This window comes from Aquarana catesbeiana, linkage group LG05, assembly GCF_042186555.1.
Source record: "Aquarana catesbeiana isolate 2022-GZ linkage group LG05, ASM4218655v1, whole genome shotgun sequence".
In the NCBI taxonomy this organism is placed as follows: Eukaryota; Metazoa; Chordata; class Amphibia; order Anura; family Ranidae; genus Aquarana; species Aquarana catesbeiana.
In genome coordinates, this window is record NC_133328.1 from 72,402,107 (window position 1) to 72,425,902 (window position 23,796).

The 23,796-nt window shown below is 40.7% G+C and overlaps 1 protein-coding gene across 5 annotated transcripts in view; it reads right to left on the bottom strand.

Annotated features, from left to right (window-relative positions):
* Positions 1-1,516: 1,516 nt before the first annotated feature.
* Positions 1,517-23,796, bottom strand: part of PARD3 (par-3 family cell polarity regulator) — an 867,373-nt gene continuing 845,093 nt past the window's right edge. For all 5 annotated transcript variants that reach the window (XM_073629882.1, XM_073629881.1, XM_073629879.1 and 2 more), the window contains 2 exons: positions 16,747-16,874; positions 1,517-5,937 (listed from right to left, as the gene is read on the bottom strand). In XM_073629882.1, coding sequence (XP_073485983.1) covers positions 5,571-5,937; positions 16,747-16,874 — 495 coding nt within the window. In that variant the 3' untranslated portion in view covers positions 1,517-5,570. The remainder of the gene's footprint in view (positions 5,938-16,746; positions 16,875-23,796) is intronic.

Sequence of the window (23,796 nt, forward strand, 5' to 3'; positions counted from 1 at the left end):
AGAGGCCCTTGAGAATAATTCGGTGGGTTTTGCAATTATGTCACACGGTATTTGTGCAGCAGTTTTTAAGCGCATTATGTCAGGCTTTAAAACTGTGCATGCCCGCACAATGGCAACAAACTATGTACATTTTACTATCCATAGGCAATGCTTTAAAAGCCTTTACAGTTTACCACTTTAGATGTATAGAGTTAGTCTAGTGCTAGAATTACTACCCATGATCCGATGCTCACGGTGATACCTCACATACGTGGGGCAATCGCGGTTTGCGTGCATTCAGGACCGACGTACGTGTTCCATTTTGCACGCTAGCACGGGGGGGGGGGGGGGGGGGACGTTAATTTTTTTTTTCCATTTATTAATTTATATATTTTTTTTTACTTTTACACTGTTGCTTTAAATTTTTGTTTTTTTTTTTAACCACATTTATTGCAGTCACATCGTGACAGGTATTCTTACAGAGGGATCTGGGGTCTATAAGACCCCAAATCTCTCCTTTGCACTTGAAAATACTTTAGATTTTTTAAAACTGGCGCCCTTAAGACTCCAGTAAATCGGAAGTGATGTCATGACATTGCTTCCGGGTTACTAAATCCGATACCCAATCAAAGCCAATCCCAGCTTTCTTTGGGGCTCCAGCCAGCTGGCGGACGTGCTGGCTGGTCGTTTGGGTCTCCCATTCGGGTCCCCCCCCCCCCGCTGCTTGTAACAACAACCAAGAAGCTGCTTAGCCACATCTGTTGTTATTACAAGAGAGCCGACCATCGGCTCTAAAAAATGGTACCAGGGTTATGCTTGCTGTCAGCTGCAGGCATCACTCCGGGAAAACCACTTGAAGCCAAATTATGTACAGGTACGTGATTTGGCGGCAAGTGATTAACGTAAAAAATGTCCCAGGGTTTGTATTGCCCCCCCCCCCCTCACCCCCTAAATACTTACCTGAATTCTCACTCGATCCAGTGCTGTACCCATCTGTAGCGTCCGTCTCCTCTTTCCCTGCATTCACAGGACAGCAAGGCAGCAACAAGAGCCAATGGCTTGATAAAATGCCGTGAGCAGAGAGTGAGGGGGGCGGGCAGCCAAGCCGCGCTGTGTGTGTGTCTATGGACGCACACAGCCCTGCCCGGGAGTGAGCCCACACCTGCGTTCCTATTGGAAACTGCTTGCTATTGTGGTCCTTGGAGAAAAGCAGCCACCAAGAGTGGTGGTGGGGGACCCCAGAAGAGGAGGTTGAGGTTGTTCTGTGCAAAACCATTGTACAGAGCAGGTAAGTAGAACATGTTTGTTATTTTAAAAAAAATAGCCTTTACAACCACTTTAAAAAGAAATCTTAGCCTTAAAAAAAAAGAAAATCTCCCAGTGTGAATCTGTAAATTGTAAAACTCGCAGGATTGGCATTGAACCAATAGTAGCAGAACCCAAATATCATCTCTATTTAAAACATTAAAAACAGCTGACCACAATAAGTATGCCATACCAAGACAAGGTTATCTCTTAAACATCCAGACAAGAAACATATTTTATTCTAATGATTTATTTACAAGTATAAGGCGAAATTAGCTCTTTTTCTATATACTAGTTTAAAAAAAGAGCCTTTGTCATCCCATATTACTGTGCTTACATTAGTAATCATCTCAACACTGTAGTACATTAATAACAAAAACATCTTTAAAAGACAAGATACATGTGCTTGACAGCGTCACAAACTTTTTTTTTTCTTCTTGTATAAAAACAAACTTGTGATAAAGTGTGCCAGTAGACCAAAAAAAAAAAAGAAAAAAAAAAAAGGAAAACAATAAATCAGGCTTATTTAATAGCACATTGCAAAGAGGCGTGCAGTAATTTTATGGCAACCAATGAGAAACTACCTTTAACTAAGAGTCCACTTTCTGTTGCTGATTGGTTGTACACAACGCCACTCTATGCAATGTGTTGAAAATTAAGCCCCCCTCTTTTTTTTTATCACATACTGTGAAATTTTTTTTTCTTTTGTAGTTTCTCCCCCACTCCTAACATGATATGTTCAGCTTAGTCTTCATGGTCAGAAGAGAATCGATAGGCACTTTATTAAGTGGTGATAACACATCTAAAGTCTTATGTAACAGATTTCATGTCAATGAGACCAATAGAATGACTTGACTTCCTTACAGACATAAAATAAAATAAAAATAAAAAACAGGATAAGGATAAAATAAGGATTGGACATGTCAGATGACAATGGATTGAAACACAGCTGTGCAGTGACATATTTTGCCTGCCAGTTGGGTGCACCCACATTCAGAGCTATCTGATCATCAGTAATGTTTAAAGACACCCATCAAGCAGTGGTTCACTATGTGTGGCATGTGTGCCATTGGTGGTCCATGTTCCCCTTACAGTTAGTGAGCACCAGGTCAGGGTTTAGGATAACAGTCCACAGGAATATATGGGACCTGGAGTGACAGCTGCCAGTGTGGATGTTATGACCTTCAAGGATAAGTTCACCTTTATAAAAAAAAAATTTATAAATGGACATTTTTTTTGCAGGTAAATAAATGTGTAATTATTATTTATTTATTTTTTTTCTAGGACCAAGATCAAGCAAGTATACAGAGGAGGGTGAGGGTGCGATACACACACTGAAACATTTTGTACCCTAATCCAGGAAATGCATTAAGGTAAAAAATGTTTGGCTTTACACCCACTTTAAAGCTGAACCCCAGCCAGATATAAAAGATACAAATGAATACAGCTCTGTATTGATTATTATTGCATTAGATGCATTATATAAAAAAAGTTTATTTAGTTGTTTGCATGGAGTTCAGCTTTAACTTTACAAGCAAAGGTGGTACTCAGATACCTCAAACATCATGTGACAACACTAACCAAAGTTAAGGTCTCCTTAACATTTGAGGTTGAGAGGCGTAAAACTGTGTATTTAATGCCAACCCCCCCCCCCCCCCGCTTTCTCTTGAATTGCAACGTCAGCAAAGGGGGTAGGGTGTATGTATGCTGCAGATGTGATGCTTTAGATCACAACATGGCAAAAGTGATGCCCACTGCCGTGTTTGGCGGGCAGTACCACCCACTAAACGCAGCACATTTGACTGAATGGGGGTGGTTGCAACATGCTAGTGTGGGGTTTAAGGAGTTAAAACAGGCAGCAAGGAGGCCATAGGATGCCTCCTCATTGCCTGCCAAAAGTCCTCCGAACAGTGATCTGGACACAGATCACTCTTCAGAGGGCACCACGTGTAAATGAGCCCTTAGGGAAAGACTGACTTGTCCACCTGACTTTAAAAAAGACACTGAGACATTAGCTATTTGTCTTGGTAGCTTTTTAAAATGCCATTGGAAATTAGCGGTTCTAGAGGATCCAGGCAGAGGTTCAGGCTTGAACAGCTGGCTGTTAGTGCCAGCCGGCATTCAGCACTAAGCCCAGGACCTGAAATGATCAGCTCCTGGAATTTGGATTTTGCTACAGAGCACTCACTAGATGCTCTTCTAGCAGATCATTGTAAACACAGCACTCCCTCATTGAGTCCAGCGACGCTCTGTAGCAATAGATTACTGCTATAACAAATTGGGATATTATAGAAAGAATGTTTCAGGATATAAATGGCCTTCAGAGGTATGGCAGAAAGATCATGACCACTTATGGGAATTACTATACAAGATGGTCTAGTGATGGCAGCTTTTGCACATTATAACCTGTATTTTCTTATTTACTATGATTCTAAAACCTGGGTAATTCTGATCAGATCACAAGAGCTTTTGCTTATAGTGTTGTTTCATTTATGTGGCAAGATTTTCAGAACTGTGTAACAGATTCCTCCATTTCAGGCTCACACCCTATTGGGTACATGGAAGCACAAAGCAAATGTTCTCTGGATCTTGGTGGAATGTCACTCCTGTTCTTTTTTTTTTCTTTGTTCAAACATTTTCTGCAATCTGTTTTTATTCCTGACTCCCATCTACTATACATGGAGTTGGCAGACAATTTATAAGAACTATCCATAATAATCAGACCACGGTTAGGATATCTGTCTTAGGAACCAGTTAAGATATGTCATGTTGGGTCTTGTACTACCTCAATAGTTGTAAAGTGTTAGGCTTCATGTACACACAGCCTACTGTGACCGCCGGAAAACATGGCAAAATAATGCCACAATTTGAGTTTTCCCATGGCTGGTGGTCAAAAGGTTCCTATCCTGAATGTGATTTTTCCGCATTCAGAAGAGGGAGATTGAAGCTCCCCTAACCACAGCAGCTCTTAAACTCTGGTAAAAGCCTATGTGTACATTGACACACAGGCTTTTACGGAGTTTAGGAGCTTTGGCAAAAAATGCCAAAAGCTCCAAAACTCAAGTTTAGGAGCTGTAGTGTATGTGAAGCCATAGATAACATCGCAGAGCAAATGCACTTCAATGACAACACACTGCGCCATGTTATCACAACTTTGGGGGGAGTCTTAGGCAGGCCATAGATGATCCACCGATCATCGCTCTCAGCCAATCGCTAAGAGCGCTAATCGGTGTGTTCCGGCAGGGGTTCCCCTGTCAGAACACAAAAGCTCAGCAGGGGAGATAGCTGTACTTACATTGGATTGTTAGTACAGGGGCTCTTACTGAGCTGTAAGTTTTTTTTTTTTTATTCAGCCCTGCTGGGTTGAAAAAAATAAACTACTAGTGTGTACTAGGCTTTAGACTTGTGAAGGCAATAATTCCCTTAGTAATAGTTAAGCGTGCAAAAAACAGGAAATATTCTGGTTTAGCTTACACATTTTCTGCCTTCACTGTGCATGAAAGGGGGATCAAATTAAAAATAACAACAAATTCCTAAACATTCTTAGAAATCTGAATATGATGAAAATACATTCCAGAAATAAAAAATGCTTACATAAAATCCAGGCATGTACAACCTACCACTTATAGGGTATTCATGGTTAGGACAAACATTTTTATACAAATTTCTTTGAGATGAAAGGCAATTGTAAGAAAGTGAATATATCACAATTTTTTTCTCCTTTTAGTTACATAACAAATTACAACATAAACATAATCAGCTTTATAACTGCTTAAAAACAAACCAAAGTGAGTAGTGTAAATGATTAAATGACCAATCTTGGGCTGCATGATAACAAGAAAATAATACTTTAGTCAACTGTTCCACATATGTATAAAAAGAAAATAAAAGAATCCATTAAGTAGAAACCTCAATTCATTCCGTTCCCACAATATATTATGTCAGTAAAAAAGAAACAAAAAGATACATGGCAAAACAAAAACAAAAGCATGGCAGTCAATTCTTGACTCTTCATGAAACTCAGCTGAACGACATGATCTTCGGGAGAAAAAGATTAAATGTCACCAGTGATTGTCTTATCATAAAACATCCTTCCATGTGGATAACACTTCAGACCAAAAAGACAAGGGCAAGGAGACAAGAAGAGAGGTCCATTGTTGCTTCGCCCGTATTGCAAAAGGCACTAAAAAGAAGCATACCACAGTACCATTCCATTTAAAAAATAATACAAAGTCTTCCATGAAAATAATTATTGCCTTTATTTGTTTAACAGTGTTCAGTGTTCCTCAGGAATAGAAGGGTCTCCCCTGTTCTTGCGGTAATCGGTTCAGCCGTGCTACCTGAGACGGAGAGGGTGGGACATCTTGACGGAAAGGACCTTTAGACTGAGTGTAATTTGAGTCATAATTGTCTGACCCTTCAGACACCTTTTTTTTAAGCTGCTGTTCTTTCCGCCTCTGCTCTTGTCTGAGAAGTTCTTGGGTTTCCATCATGACCCTGGCATTGAATCCATGTCCACCCATGTAGCCATTCCTTGAGCCCTGATAGCTGGAATATCGAGGATTCTCCTTGGCGCTCTGGAAACCCTCTCCAGGGGAATAAGCTTGCTCCCACGAGTCTTGAGAAATAGAGCTAGGATTTTTGCGACTTTGCCTGCATATGGATAAAACAAAGGGTTGTTAGCTTTGAGTGTATGTAAACCCTTTCAATGAACTTATCTTATTTGCTACATTAGGTCTGTTAAATCAAACATTAAAAGCATTGTGTTATATCTGTTTGAGAAGTGCAAAAAAACTTTACAACATGGTCTTCAAATGTGTACACTTTTGCAAATGCCGGTTTAACATTTAATATAATATATGGGGATAGGAGAAGTTCTTGTAGGGGATGGTTAAAGCCAAATTGATTATTCTATCAATAAAGTGACTACTGGTGATCAGGAATTAGGTGATTTGTTTGTGTTGCACCACAAAAGTCCACTATGTCCCAATTTTTACCTGCTTTATAAATCAATGAGATACAAAAAAAATCTAATTGTATAAACAAAGAATAGGCAGTCATTGTGCCTAAATCCATCCCATATCTATGCCTTGGATACAACAGACAATGGTTTCACCATTAATCGTTCAACACAATCTAAAAAAAAAAAAATGATAAACACAATTTTAAACATATACACTATATCAGGAACATGCAATTAGCGAACCTCCAGCTGTTGTAAAACTACAAGTTCCATCATGCCTCTGGGTGTCATGCTTGTGGCTGTCAGAGTCTTGCTATACCTCATTGGACTTATAGTTCTACAACAGCTGGAGGTCCGCTAATTGCATATGGTGCACCTTGAAGACTGGAACTGAGAGACATTGCCATGGACACACTCCTAAAACTTGTAGACAGCCTTTCCAGAAAAGTTTAAGCTGTTATAGCTGCAAAGGGTGGGCCAACGCAATTGAACCCTATGGACTAAGACGCCATTAAAGTTCATGTGCGTGTAAAGGTAGGTGTCCCAATACTTTTGACAATATAGTGTATGTGTAAAGAAAAAAAAAAAGAAAGCAAGAAAACATTTAAATAACAGAATAAGCCAAAACCAAAAAAATAAATCAGCCTTCAGTGTAAATGCAGTCACTATAAAAAAAAAAGCTGAATTCATTAGTTGCTATGAATTGCTGCAGCTTACTAATTATATGACCTTTTTATAGACAGAATAAAAAGAATGAAAGTTGTACAGTAACCAATGACAGCTAATTAGCAAAGTGGACATGCTATTCAAAGCTAATTTCTGATTGGCTGTGATGTACACCATGTACACAGAGCTACATGTCTGCCTTTGTTTCCACTCAATCTCCTTTCTTAAGTAACCACCATCATATTAAGATTTCTTTCACTGTTTTCTTGACAATTGGCAGAGATTATCATCACCTCAACGATCATTATTATTAATCCTATATAAAAATGATCTGCATTTCTCTTTATTGTTAACAACAACAAAAGTATGAAAAAATAAAATAAAAAAAGGATATAAAAAGGTGGACGATCTTTCTGATAATTGAAGAATAGCCATAAATGGTTATTCCCCTCTCACCTATATGAATACCGTAATGTTTGAAGTTAAACCCTTTAAAAGTGAATCCAACAACAGGGAACAGAAGCAGTGATTCTACTGCTTTCATCTTAACGGAAAAGAAAAGTTGAACGAGTTCTAAAGTATGGGCTATAAAGTCCTCCAGCGTCATGGCTGCTGGGACGTCTCATATCAAAGAAGCATCACTGACAACTGCCTCACTGTTCCCAGCAAGCTCCAGGTCTCCCCCACTCCTCTGTCTGATGGATTGCCTTGCTTTGACCCACTTCTAGCAGCCAGGAAGAGTCTCTTCCCCCGGCCTTTCCTCTGAGGAGTGGTATTCCTGACAGTTGTGTCTGGGCTGTTTCTGACGGCTGTGCCAAGCTACATTAGGTTTCAGTTCTGTAGGAAGCTGGCTGTGTGAGGACTCCTGTAGATCTGAGGTCATTGAAGTTACTGCCTCAAGGTATAGAAAGCACAGCGTGTGCCAAGAACCTTTTAATTCTATGAAGGTCAGTCTTTGAAACAACCGCTGCTTTGGAATTGCCGGCAGTTAAATAAAAAAAGACAGGGCTGTTGCACATAGTCATACAGTTAGAATGAAAATTCATGCAAAGTGTATTAAGCTGGTGTCTGTATTATGTGCAGAGATGTGCTACTTGACCAACATCTGCAAAGTAACTGCATAAAGTGCCGCATGATCCAGAAAACTAAAGGCTAATGGCAGCTAAGACATAAATACATGCACAAAGTATCAGAAGTTGTAATCTATCATACAAAGTGCATTAGCAGATGTTGGCATAGGATAAAAGTAATTCACTTTAATGTGCGTGTGCAAATATTATTCTGTTTCTCTGCACAAATATGTTTTATATAGTTGCATTACTCTGTATGTAAAAAGAGATGCAAAGAAATCGGTGCAAGAACCTTTACCAAGTGCGCCACTGTCTGTTTAAAATTTTACACACATAAAAAAAAAAGTTTATTAGGGTTTAAATCAACGTATGGTGCTTAAAGCCCAACTGGGGCCAAAGCCTTTTCTCTTTGTTTTGGATTGGGGGCAATTTGAAACTCTGTCGCTTTTCTTCTTTTTTTTTTGTTTTGGGGGGGGGGGGGGGGTCCAAACTGTGAAGATATCCCCATGCCTTTCATTATGAGTGTATCACAGTGACAGAAAGTGATGTGAAATTTCTCCAGTGAGGACAGAGACAGCAACAGAAACAAATGTGTTAGTGCAGGGGAGGGAATTAGAACCTCCTTAAAGCTTTTAATTGTGCTCTGGTAAGACATTACCTTCATTCATTCGCCTTGTGTCAACAAAGGGAAAATAAAGTGAAAATCCCAGCCAACAGGGTCACATTCAGCAATGAAAACACCTCAAAGGTTAGTTTTCTCAATGATTTAAAAGACAAAGAAAAATGGGCTTCAACTGAAATTGTTGTATAGTGCACAGACCACAAATGATCAGTAAAGCTAATTGTTATGTGTCTTTAACAGTCACAGATTAGAAGAATTAACAGTAAAACCTTGTCTTAGGTTCCTCAAGAAGGAAAGATGAAAGAGTCCTCCCAAATCCCAAGTATGCTACCTCAACACCCAATCATTTTGAAAAAGAGAAGATAAACTGTTGGGTTTCCCTCGATACATTCTATTATTAAACCTGATTAGCAGCAGAAAATAGGGTAGTGGGACTGCTACAGGGTGAGGGATGACACATACTTATCTCCACCAGCAGTATATAATGGACAGAGACAAATGACCTGACTGGGGTTCAACTTAGACAGCCCAATTTTATTGTATGTTAATGGGGGAAACTGACAATTTTGCTCATTTATTGTTCGATAACTGGTTTTATTTCCGTACACAAAACACATAATTATGGTCCATGAAAAGTTAGAAATACAATGTTTAACCAGTTTCTCCACATTTGCAATTGGATGCAGCAATTGCAGAAACTGATAACATCGCTGAAAGATGCTCGCTGACGGCATGCTCAAAATACATCTGACAGTAGCTGACATGATCTTCACTGATCTTATTACTGGAATAAGGTAAAAGCCTGGGGCAGGATCTTATAATTGGTAAGAAGGACCTATCAGGTGAGCCATCTCCACGGCTTGTATTTATACAAGAAAAAAAAAGTGAAAAAGAAAAAAAAAAAAAAAAAAAAAAAGAAAAACCAGCTCGGAGGGAGGCCAGCTTGAACCAGACTTGAATAAGTCATGTAATTGCATTGCCAAAAGAAAGAAAAAGTAAGAAAAAGTAAGAAAAAGTAAGGAAGGACAACCATCAAACTGAGGTGAAGCAAACTATTAGACTGTAATATTTAGATTTCCCCATTACATTATGTCCCCCGTAACGATGGTCCCCGAGACGAATAGAGAGGGTAAACCTCCCCAGCGGGGATACAGCCAGCAATACCTACCTGATAGAGGTTTTAAAGCCCAAATCCGAGAATCTTAAAAAAAATCCACCCCTACAGTACCCCCTTCCCCGTACTGCAAATGCTAAATACTCTTTATTTTTAGCTTAGGGGGCACATAAAGTATAAATACTTACCCCTATTCTTCGCTCTAGCAGGGTCTCTCCAACGCTGTGTTCGGTTCTGTAAGCTGAAGACAAAAGTAACGAGAGAAGCTTTTGTCTTCACAATCCTAGTGTCAACTTCCACCAGCCCTGGTGTATGGACTGAAAGGACCTTTTAACCCTTTCATTATGGTTCTCTTTAACCTTGGAATAGAGATAGATATATAAAGATAGATAGATAGATAGATAGATAGATAGATAGATAGATAGATAGATAGATAGATAGATAGATAGATAGATAGATAGATACAGTATCTATAAATATAATTTCCAGCCCCTTTTTAATTCATTTATGACATCTTGAAGTGTCTTATCCTGTGCCGATCTTTGTTTCTGTAAGCTCCAGTTTTGTTTTTTAATTCCTGGTGAGGGGATTTAACATTTACCTGTTTTAGATATTCTTTTTTTGTACTCTAATTGGTTTTGGGGAATCTGTTTTTATAGGTCCTGCAATCCTCTATTTATGATAGGTGAACATGAACATAAACCTTTGTGTATCATATAAAACAAATTTAGCTTTCCTAAATTATTATATATAATTTATATTTGCTTATACAATGTTGCAGTATTAAAACCTCAATGCTAGGATACTTACCTTGCCTTTAGTGCAGCGGTTTTATTTTTCTTTTTAAACGCATTTGTCCAGTTTACATTTATTTCTAAAATTACATGAAATCCTCATATAATTAAATATAAACTCGTAAAATCACAACTTTTTATTGCGGGTAAATCCTGAGTGTGGCAAAGCGAATAACATGAATTTGACAGAAAAGCCCTGTGACTCATTTCATTCTCATTGACATCCTTTAATTTAATTGGGGATCACATGGCATTAGTGAATTTTCATTACAGCCAGAGCCCTTCGATCATCATATTGCTAATTGGAATCGGATCAGCTGGTCATCTAATCCAAGTATAATATCAATATATTTTCATTACTGTATATGAATTAAGCTAACAGTTAAATGCAGTGAGCGTTTAATGAGCAACATAATCTACTGCAGCTCCAAAAAAAACGTAATGGCTCGGCCTAGAGCAGTTGTAGAGGTTTCATATACAATCTAGTGGGCATATATTACAATAATAAAAAGGATAGAAAAAAACAACAGTGAACCCTCTGGCACAATATCAATAATGCCACATGCTTTAATTAAATAAAAGATTTAATAAACCTGTGGGCAATGCCAAGAAAGGCAAGAAGACATTGTACCCAATATGGAATGAAGAACAAATGTTCAACATGGCCACCTCAGAGAAATATTAAATCAGAACGGGGCTCTAGGCAAGGTTTTGGCCACTTTATGGACATTCAAAAGAACTGCAATAGACACAGAGAAGTTGCCCTATTTGTACTGTACTGGCAAGGGCCCATCAGACACCAACTGCCTGCCACAAGTGCATTGCCCCTTGTGAACCTGTGAAGTTACAGGCAGGTGCACTGTTTTGAGCAATTGCAGTATTTCCCTAGCTTACTGCAGGAGCATGAAGGTTTTAGCTGAGCCACCTAGACATCCACCAGGCCCTAGGCTCCTCCCTAGGTTGCCTTCTAGAAGAACTGACTCGTGGCCACTCTAACCTAGACCTTTTAGGAAATGTTAAGCAGTGGATACTAATGGCAATATATTTTACACAAAATCAATTTAAATAAGAGCCAAGTAAGGCTATTCTTACCCCGTGTACACCTATGAATCCCCATTATATCCATCCTCTGTGCTGCACATCACTGACCCTAGTGGAAAGCTGATCTACAGACTGACATGATGTAGGATCGACTTTCTGTTGAAGTAAATGGATGGTGCATATAATATATTAGTGTGTATATGAAAGTGCGGGTGGGGGTGTGGTAGGTAGAAAAAGATGAGTACACAAAGTATATCTATACTGTGAAGTCATTATTACTTGCACTATTATTAAATATGTATAAATGTAGAGATTAACTAAATGAAAAACAACATCGTACAATCATGTCATCATGGTCAGCTTGGGTCCTCAAACACATTAGATGCGACATGTTTTGCAGACATGCTTTGAATCAGGTAGGTAACATTGTTGATAGCAATCCTGACCTGCAGCTGGATGCATGCCTGGTTTGTTGTGGTCACTGAATGCATCCATTTTAGTAGACATGGCACCTTGGATATCTTCAGTAAATGCAACACAGCTGGCCAATATAGACATCCGTGATGGCTTTCATTGACTCAAAGTCAACCTGTCTTTGAGAGTCAAGAGTAGCTGCCCATCCCAGACTAACCCATACTGCATCACTTATGTAAGCTGTTTTACGATAAACCACTTAAGGCCAACTGGGTGGCCTTCGGCAGCTTGGGACCTAACTATCTCAGATCATATATTCTTCTGATTCAGACCAGATATCGCTCTTTCACTTTAGGCTTGCATCTTGTTTTATCCAAGCATCTTCCACACATTTTTTAATACTTCTGTGCAGTAGAGAATTCCCAGAACTTGTTCTAAGTCAGTACTAAAAAGTAGAATCCTGTATTCTAGCTAATTCTGCAATAATTCGTTTAAACGTGTGACAGAGTGCATTCCTTGCATAAGTTGTGCTCTTGCTGCTTGCATTATGTCTTCAGGAACAGCTGTTACAGTATCTCGTTCAGCAAACAGCTACCTCTTACAATCAAGTGTTTACAGAACATATTATGGGTCAGCACAATGCCAAGATTTATGCCTCTTTTCCTTCTTCGTCTCCTTTGAATGGCTGCTAGGAAAACTTTACCATAATTGTACAACTTTTAGGATCAAAGGCTTGCTGGCGGTGACGAATTGCAATGAAATGCTGGCTTAAAACTGAAATGTGTTCTGTTAAGAAAAAATGTGAGAAGACTTCTACCGGAATCTAATTGAAGAAAGTTATTAGTCTGAAATGAAAACTGGCTAATTCGCACTCTTGGTGCAGACGCATGCATTTTTCCAGCTACAGACCAATATTTGTAGTCAGGCGGTTGTCTTTGTGACCTCCAAGCATTTGGCTTTCAATAGAGAAAGCTTTATGTTTAATAAAAATTCCATGGATCACTGATTTTAAATGCTTTGAGTGACTATCCGTGCTTATCTTTTTCACCCTTCCTGTATAGTCAGAAGGACTCTAGCTTATCTTCCTTTTTAAACAGACTTCAGCCTTTCAGTTTCATATGTACAAAACACAAACATGTGTGGAAGTCATTTCATCGGATGGGGGGAAATTTGATTGGACACAAGTTTTCACCACAGAGCTGCTTTTAAAGCAGACCTAACGGTAACATTGCAACCTTCATCAACAAATTCCTAACATGTCAAAACATACAGAACCAGCATCATCTTTGCAAAAAGCATTACCTTTTACCATTATTAGTCCTAGAGCTCCAGTCAAGTGTACCCAACCCAGTGTGACTTTACCTAGACACCTCCAGTCTCTTAAGGTGCATTCTGGGAGAATGAGGTAATCAGTCTGCTGCAGGCAACAGGTTATCAACAGAAGGTTTTCAATTTTTCCAGTCTTAGCTCTGCACTCGAGGGTAAAAACGATTTGTTATCCAAGGTACTGGATGTGACATACATTACTAATTATATGTCCACGCAATCAGAACATAAAATCAAGCTTTACTCCTTATTCAATAAAATTACTGTAACGAGTGTGATTTTTGTGTGTTTGTAATATGTTAATAAAATTTACACAAAAAGTGACACTTGTTAAAGTATTTTTATTGAGTAAAATATAAAGGTTGATTTTATGTTCTCTGATTGGATGGACATAAAATTAGTAGTGCATGTCACAGCTATTATGTCAGTTATGAAATACTGCAGGCAGGAGGAAGGATTTCCCAAGTCTCCCGTCCCACAGTGATCATTCACTTAGCCTGCTGCAACATAGTAATTTTCTTGTAGCTAGTGGTAGCAGCAAGGCTGATGTAAAGACAGCCATACATGGAACAAAATTCTCCTGGTACAGCAGGGCCTCGGCTTGGCCGAACTTCGATCCATGTATGGGTAGGCTGGTTGTACAGAAGTCAAATTTACCAAACAACTTCTGTACAACTGCCCTGTTGGATTTTTTCTGCTCCACAGAGCCACCAACAGCACTGATCTGTGTACTCAATGGCATGGAAGCTATCAGAGTACAATAGATCAGCAGGGAGCATTCCCCATCCACATTGAGTGTGTGGATGGGAGAATCGAATCATTTTTTGCTGGTTGAACAAAAAAAAAAAAAAGACTCATCTATGGGCTTCTTAAATGAGACAGCAGGTGGACATACATACAAGACCATAAATGCAGCTCCATAGGTATGTAGATGTACTCAACCATGTCAGATCTGGAAGAGTAACTCAAAAAGTAGGTGCAGGCTCTGGATCATGCCTGATGATTCCCAATGTAAAGGTAAATCTGTCCCTTTCAGAGATGATAATGAACTAAACACTGCTGCTTTTCATGATCCATTAGTATGGGGTCCGGTAGTAGGCCCTGTTCTTGGAGGGGCTGTGGAAGAATGGCTTGTTGAATCTGAATAAATTACCTTGTTATAGTAATACATGCTATCTGCAGGTGGAATATAACTGTGGAATGGATAACAGGGACCAGGTTTGAACTATGTGACCCTAAAAGACCCCAGATTCTGGTGATCTCTATTGAGATTGATCCTTATGACCATATCGTTAAAAAAACTTCACAAGTGTATTCTATGTTTAATACAATTCTACCTTCTCAATCTTATGTTCCTTAAAGATTTGCCTTTCCAAGACCCAAACTGGAAACAATTCTCCAAGTAGGGACACTTACCTGGAGTTCAGTGTCACCCCCACTTTTTCTGCCCTAATTTTATATCATAAATCAGTGAAGCCTTTCTTGCCAAATAACCAAATCAAACTTTCATTCTCTAAGTGACAATGTTTATCACAGGTCTGAATGAAACTGGCTTTTAAAGATCGTTCTTATTCTTGAATTTTTTTTAAAGAGCATTCAGTGATATGAGGAAATAAGAGGCATCCAAACCACATGTTGCCTTCCTATACAATCCTATCTATATTTGGCAGAAGTTGCCAGAGTTTCCTTGTAGACACAGACAATAAATCCCACAAACTAAATGCAGGAGACCTATACTTGGGGGGGTTGAAAGGTTTAAAAACTGCTTTACTTCAGCAATTACACAGTGAAGACCAAGAGACCAAAATATGTGGTAAAATATTTCACAGCACTGCAAAGCATTTAGCACTGACGCGAACGTCCACATTTCACTGATAAACATACAACACAGAGAAGAGGAAGTGCTGCTCTTATGTTCAGAACAGAGTACACAAATGTTATTTCCATGAAAGTATCAATTTGAAACCTGTTTTTCTATTTTTGAAAGGCATTTCCCCTAAAGCCCAAATAAACTTCCAGTTTAAATCAGCTAAATCCTTCCTGGTGTATCAAAAACAAAACATGTATAAGGTGTGCAAAGTCCTTCAGTTTGCTCACAGCCAGAGTAGAAAAGCCTGCCACCTGCAAAGAAGGACTTCTGCCCTCTGTTTGGAAACATGGGTCTCTCTGCAGGGTCCAATACACCCTCTGCTAAGTCAGTGGTAGAGCTCTCCAATCAGCAAATATCATGCCCCATGCTGATTGCAGAGCTAAAAATCTTATTTAGCAGAGGGCATGTTGGACCACTGAAGAGAGACCACTTACAGCATTCTGGGAGGGGACAGGCTTTTTTTAATCAGGCTGTGGGCACTCCTTGTAGAAAACAAACTTTAAACGCCTTTGTTTTCATGCTCTTGAAAGCTTAAAGCAGACCGTCAGTCGATTTTTTCAACTTTCCATCTATTAAATCTTCTGCCCTTGTTGTTTTAACTTTGGATAGTAAAACATTTTTTTTTTTCTGCCAGTAAATACCGTATACAGCCCACTTCCTGTTTCTTGTCTGGTAAAAAGGCCTAGGCTTATGACATCATGCACAGCTCTCTCTCTAAGTCTCGTGGGAGTTTGCAAGGAAGGGAGGGGGGGTGAGTCATAAGAGGGCCAATAAGAGATGCAGAGCTGGAGTTGTGCCTGTGTGTGTCTGTGTAAATCCAGGAAGTGAACAGGCAGCAGCTTCAGCTGCCCACAGTTAAAATGGTTGCAGCCAGACTTAGTGGAGGGAGATTTCTGCAGCATATTTGGCAAGTACAGAAACACAGTATATATAAAATAATATGCCAAGTGATTGGAGGGAAGCTTCAGAATGGCAAAGATGTTTTTATTACAAATTATGTGAGCAGACTGCAGTTCCTCCTTAAACTGAAAGATCATTTTGAATTAACAAATAACTACCAGAAAACCTCTAATTAAGCAAAAATGCAAGCAAAGATGATACAAGTCTATAAACACAATATGACAATTGAATAATCCAATAAGCTATATCCAAAAAAAAAAAAAAAAAAAAAAACATGGCTGCATTCTAAAAAAGAACACCGATAGCTGCATACTAATCCATTACAAAAAAAAACAAAAAAAAAACAGTCAATGTAAACTGCACTCACAGGGCCAGTGCAGTGTGTAGAGTACAAGAAAAAAAGGCTGTGGCTGTCACAGCTTCTGTGAAATTGATATTAATGGGAAGTCTGAGGTTCTTTCGACTGATATTTCAGCCCTGCTAATGGATATTCCACAAAATGTAAATGATCCAAGTCTGCATTCAACCTGAACAGAGACAAAAGAGGCCAATTCTACAGCACAGATTTATGGGTACAGGCTCACGGTAAGGAGCCAAGAAGTTTATAGTGACACTACCTCACTGTGTGAGCGATATCCATTATCCTAGCATGAGCGATGGGGAGTGATGGGGGCCATGTTACCTGGGTAATGAACTGTACTGGCGCTGGGCTTGCTGGAAGCTGTCCCGTTCCTCCTGTCTTTGCCTCTGCATCTGAACTTCCACAGACACTGAATGCCGTCCGCTCTGATTATATGTTGTTGTGTTTGGCTGGGGAGAAACAAGCAGGGCGAAAAGTGATTTTTGAGCAATATACAAGGACGTGGGCAAGGTTGTTAGTCAGTACATCATGTGGATACAAGGCTGGACATTCTCTCAGCTGAAGACATTTTCACAATATGCTTGACAAGAAACGTCAAACAGTTTGACAAGTAAAAGATGGCTACTTTGGCAAGGCACGCTTCTGACTGCTGTTATTTAGATTGGCTCAGAAAAGTAGGCTGGATTGTAAACATTTAATTTTCCTTGGAGTGCGAGAAAGTAGTTCAGAACTTTCAGAATGCTTGCTGCAGTAATTACAAAGGCATGAAACCTCGACTTCAAGTACCTTTAAAACACCCCGCTGAACAAGGGTCTCTGGGGTTTCAGTAAATGGAACCACGGTATGTTAGTTATTTACTGAAAACATCTCTATTATGTGGTCCTAGAAAGTGCAAACAACAGGTCCAAAACCTCTGACAGCTCCAGAGCTACACTGACAAATAACTGGGGGAGCCACAAAAATCTAATAAAATTACCATGGAAACTATAAAAGGGCCACTGAGCAAAATGATAATAAAACCAAAAGTTTCATTATATTAAAGGGTGATTAATAATGATTACATGAAGTACATAAAATATCCCACATCGGCCATGAAATTGTGAATTTTGGTATTTATTCAACTTCGCTGTAAAGTGCATTGCTCTACATTAGCTGTTATGGGTACATAGGTTGGAAAAAAAAAAAAAAGACATGAGTCCATCTTGTTCAACCAATAGAATTGGTCATATTAGCAGGAAGTAGCAGCAAATAAAAGTTGTCAGGTTTCTTTTATGGGATTACTTAACAGGAAGCAATTTACCACTTACTGTACTTGACCTCAAATAGCAACTTCTTTTAAAATGTACACTATATTGTCAAAAGTATTGTGACACCTGCCTTTACATGAACTTTATTGGCATCCCAGTCTTAGTTCGTAGGGTTCCATGTTGAGTTGGCCCACCATTTGCAGCTAGAAAACCAAAATAGGTGTGTGCCCCAAGGGGGATATTATGGGCAGTATATCACCAGGAAAGAAATATAAGGTGCAAAAATAGAGTACAGCAGTATTGTTTAAAAAATTATCAAAAGGTCTTTATTGTTTACAAAATACATACAACATAGAATAAATATAAGATCAAAAGGGTGGAAGAGACAGTAATCAATTATATTCCAACTGCTATAGTGTTGTGATAGACCACCCCAGTAGACTCCAGGGTCAACTGACTGGAGTGGCAATAAAACAACACAAGGCACTCTACATGTTTCGGAATGACATAGAAAGATTCAGTTCTTTCTATAGTGTATGTTTCCTTCCTCAGGAGTTTCAAAGAAGCAGTTTGATGTATTTCTAAAAAAGGAAAAGTATATACAAATGTGTGTAAGTAAATATATTTGGCACCTACATATAACATAAAAAAAAAAAATATTCAACTGAGAATTTTAGAGACTGTTATCTTCCAACAAAGCACAAGGACATCATAGAATCCCAATTTGGGATTCCACACCAGTCAGTTGACCCTTGAGTCTACTGGGGTGGTCTATCACAACACTATAGCAGTTGGAATATAATTGATTACTGTCTCTTCCACCTTTTTGATCTTATATTTATTCTATGTTGTATGTATTTTGTAAACAATAAAGACCTTTTGATAATTTTTTAAACAATACTACTGTACTCTATTTTTGCACCTTCTATTTCTTTCCTGGTGATATACTGCCCATAATATCCCCCTTGGGGCACACACCTATTTTGGTTTTCTTCCTTATATATGGGATGTGGCAGAAATCCCTGGAAAAACTCAAACACTGGTTCCTTCCTATTCTATTTATTCACCATTTGCAGCTATAACAGTTTCAAGTCCACTGGGAAGGTGGTCTACAAGGTTTAGGAGTGTGTCTATGGGAATGTTTGACGGTTCTTCCAGAAGTGCATTTGTGAGGTCAGGCACTGATGTGGACAAAATGGCCTGGCTGGCAGTCTCCGCTCTAAATTATCCCAAAGGTATTTAATCAGGTTGAGGTCAGGACTCTGTGCAGGCCAATCAAGTTTCTCCAACCCAAACTCGCTCATCTATGTCTTTATGGACATTGCTTTGTGCAATGGTGCGCAGTCATGTTGGAACAGGAAGGGGCCATCCCCAAACTGTTCCCACAAAGTTGGGAGCATGAAATTGTCCAAAATGTCTTGGTATGCAGACGCCTTAAGGAGTTCCCTTCACTGGAACTAAGGGGCCAAGCCCAACACCTGAAAAACAACCCCACACCATAACCCCCCTCCACCAAATGATTTGGACCTGTGCACAAAGAAAGTTCCATGAAGACATGGATGAGCGAGTTTGGGGTGGAGGAATTTGACTGGCCCGCACAGTCCTGATCTCAACCCGATAAAACACCTTTGGGATGAATTAGAGAGGAGACTGTGAGCCAGGCCTTCTTGTCCTCATCAGTGTCTGACCTCACAAATGCGCTTCTGGAAGAATGGTCAAACATTCCCATAGACACACTCCTAAACCTTGTGGACAGCCTTCCCAGAAGAGTTGAAGCTGTTATAGCTGCAAAGGGTGGGCCAACTCAATATTGAACCCATGGACTAAGACTGGGAGGCCATTAAAGTTTATGTGCGTGTAAAGGCAGGTGTCCCAATACCTTTGGTAATTTAGTGTATGTGTGGGTAAAAAAAAAAAAAGTATATCTATGCAATACACGCATATTCACAACATTCTGCCTCTTTAAAAATGCTGCAGAAAAAAGACCTGTTTATCTGCCAGAAATTGAATGAATTGTTAACTTCTTGTTTGAGCTTACGAAAGCTGTACTGAAATCCTAAGCACAGTTATTAGTCATGCTTAGCTCTTCTTTATTGGACTAAAAAAAACCCAAAAACTTATGTTAAGAATATGAGGAGAGGATGAGGAGTTCTGTAGTTCAGTAAGCGAGAACTCCGGTAGGGCTGATGCTACGTACACACGGTCGGACTTTCCGGCGGACTTGGTCCGGCACACTTTCTGACGGACTTTGTCCGCCAGGTGCGCCGGACTTTAAAACGGACGGACTTGCCCACACACGACCGGACTTTTCTGGCGGGCTAAGTCCGCCGTCTTTCCGACGGACTTTCGCCGGAGGTACGGCGGACTTTCAGAATGAACGGACTTGCCCACACACGGACAAGTCCGTTCATTTTGAACGTGACTCATGTGCGACGGGACTAGAAAAGGAAATCAATCTTGCCGCTTTTATCGGCAAGATTGACACCTTGCGAGCCCCGTCGCGGGGCATACCAGGCCCTTAGGTCTGGTATAGATTATAAAGGGGAACCCCCTACGCCGAAAAAAACGGCGTGGGGTTCCCCCAAAGATCCATACCAGACCCCGATCCGAGCATGCAGCCCGGCCGGTCAGAAAAGGGGGTGGGGACGAGCGAGCGCCCCCCCTCCTAAACCGTACCAGGCCGCATGCCCTCAACATGGGGGGGTACTTTGAGGGAGGGGGGCACCCTGCAGGGCCTCCCACCCCAAAGCACCTTGTCCCCATGTTGATGAGGACAAGGGCCTCTTCCCGACAACCCTGGCCGTTGGTTGTCGGGGTCTGCGGGCGGGGGGCTTATCGGAATCCGGGAGCCCCCTTTAATAAGAGGGCCCCCAGATCCCGCCCCCCCACCCTATGTGAATGAGTATGGGGTACATGGTACCCCTACCCATTCACCTAGGGAAAAAGTGTCAATAATAAAACACACTACACAGGTTTTTAAAATAATTTATTAAACAGCTCCAGGGGGGTCTTCCTCCGGCTTTGGGGGTTCCTCCGGTTCCTCTTCTCCCGGCGTCCGGTTGGAGAAGAGAAGAGGGAAGAAGCCAAGAAGCCCAGAAGCCCGGACCTCTGCTGGCAAGAGAGCTACCTGAAGACAGCAGAGGAGCCGGCCGAAGAACTGGAACACCGGGAGAAGAGAGCGGAGAAGAACCAACCGGACGCCGGGAGAAGAGGAACCGGAGGAACCCCCGAAGCCGGAGGAAGACCCCCCTGGAGCTGTTTAATAAATTATTTTAAAAACCTGTGTAGTGTGTTTATTATTGACACTTTTTCCCTAGGTGAATGGGTAGGGGTACCATGTACCCCATACTCATTCACATAGGGTGGGGGGGCGGGATCTGGGGGCCCTCTTATTAAAGGGGGCTCCCGGATTCTGATAAGCCCCCCGCCCGCAGACCCCGACAACCAACGGCCAGGGTTGTCGGGAAGAGGCCCTTGTCCTCATCAACATGGGGACAAGGTGCTTTGGGGTGGGGGGCCCCGCAGGGCACCCCCTCCCTCAAAGCACCCCCCCATGTTGAGGGCATGCGGCCTGGTACGGTTTAGGAGGGGGGGGGCGCTCGCTCGTCCCCACCCCCTTTCCTGACCGGCCGGGCTGCGTGCTCGGATTGGGGTCTGGTATGGATTTTAGGGGGGACCCCACACCGCTTTTTCGGCGTAGGGGGTTCCCCTTTATAATCCATACCAGACCTAAGGGCCTGGTATGCCCCGCGCTCACCGCAATAGGAAAATCTGTTTTTCCTATTGCAGCGAGCGCGAGATGCAATACCCTGCCCTTTGCGTCGTATCTGGTCCGTCGGACCAGCATACACACGAGCGGACTTTCCGTCGGACCAGCACACAGACGAGCGGACTTTCCGCCCGAAACTGAGTCCGGCGGATAAATTTAAAACAGGTTTCAAATCTTGGTCCGGCGGACTTTGGGGAAAAAGTCTGCCGGAAAAGTCCGCTGGCGCCTACACACGGGCGGATTGTCCGGCACACTCTGGTCCGCCGGACCAAGTCCGCCGGAAAGTCCGACCGTGTGTACGCGGCATGAGAGCATTGTTTGAGTTTTTAGCGTAGCAAAAGCAGTGTTATCCGCTCAAATAGAAAGATAGGAGCTCATTGCATTTCTGGCAGGAACAACAGCTAGTTTTCTGTTCTTGTAGCATTTTTAAAAAGACACAGAGAAATACGCATGTATTGAAGAGATGCACTGAGCAGGTTTTTTTTTTTATTTTGCTCAGAAATATATTCTAACAATTTAAGAACTACAGGCATATTAGATATGCCCCTGTAGGAATCCAGTTGAGCCGACAAGTGGTCTTGGTATGTTCTACTTTATCTTCTTTTTGCTTTCAAGAGCACAAGGCAGAGGTTTGTGAAAAAAAATATTATTGTGGTAAAAAGTACATAGCCCTTTTCACACAGGCATTCCATGTGCCCATTTTCTCCAGTGATTAGATGGATCAAAAACAACCTGAAATGTATCCCTTAGGGAGTCTGGATGTAAGCAGATGTGCATCTGTTTACATCCAGGTCTGTTGTTCAGGTTCCTTGGGCCAAACGTAATAGCATTGTATCCAGGTTTGCTTTTGTGGATCTTAACAGATCCACCACATCCATCTACTGTAATCTAAAAGGGATGACACTGGTCTGTTTTACTTCCATCACCAGACAAATGTTTCCATTCTGATCAGTCAATGAAGCTCCTTCTGAGAAGAAACGGAGGCACCCATGTGTAAGGGGCCCATAGATCCTTGCATAACATGTAGTGCTCAGATTCCAAAAGATGTCATTCCTGGCTTGCATAACTTTTACATTTTCCTTTTGTTGCACCAAAATAGAAATAGGAAGTGGTGTGCTTGTGGGGCTAGTGAAATAATTTAATTGACCGATCCCTCCAGTTAGAGTTGGAAACAAAAAACAGGAACATAGCAATCCGCTTTTTTAAAAGCGAAACAAAACAAAAAAAAAAAATCTGATTGTGATTGTAAAAGGCACATGATCCACTTTATCCAAAGGATACTCACACCTGAAAAAACACAGCTAATCACATATCTAAATATGGAAGCTATCAAACCAACATGGCAGCATGTCTCTGCCCTGTACCATACAAAGCCCTCTTCTGGTAGTAATTTGGGGGGCTGTGAACTGAATGAAGAAATGCACAAACAGACATATTCCAGTTGTAGAGTAAATAATGACACATTACTTCAAAGAACAGGTCTAGGAATTCCACTACAATGACTCTTGCCTGTGTCCGGCCACGTCGGCTTAAGCAATATTGGCAATTTTCCTTGCATGACTGAGCTATCAAGATTTCCTTATGTGGCTGCTTTGGGGGATTACTAGAGGAGCTTGCTGGGGGATTTTTTAAGGCAATTAGATTTATAGACATAAAAACAATCAGGTATTTTCTCTTGAAAGTCAACTGCTTAGAAAAGGAAGCAATGCCGATATTCTGTTGATATCATATCTCACTAAATGTAGCTTTAGTTATTTATTTCATGTTTAATTAAACCCATTGTAGACTGATTCAGCACGCTTTGGCAATCATACTGCCCTCTTCCCCCCCTACACACACTATGGGACATTAGGCCACATTCACACTTAAGCATTTTAATGCACTTTACTTTTCAAGCATATCAAAATTAGTATGTTGCAGAATGTGTTTTGAAGTGGTTGCAATATTTGTTACTTGTGTTAAAACACATGTGAATCTGTCCCAAACGTAGGGCAATAGATCAGAAAAACATTCAGATATTCTAGCTAGACTATAACTAAAACTGCAGCACTCTACACAGCCAACATCCTAGTATGACTTTAATGCATAGGTTGGTACTTGGGTGCCGCCAAGAACTAGCAGATGGTGAAAAAAATGAAGCTTCACCATAGTAGGGGGGTCACACCAGGTTACTACCAGTAGATCTAACAACCATGCATAAGGGCATGGTTAAAAAAACACACGTGGAATCAGGACAGGTAGAGGTCAAGAATCGTTAAACAAGTAGTAGAGGTTGCAACTAGCTACCACGTGGGAATGGCACCTTAATCACACCTATAAGCTATTAAAATGTTACAAAATCCACAACAGTAAAAA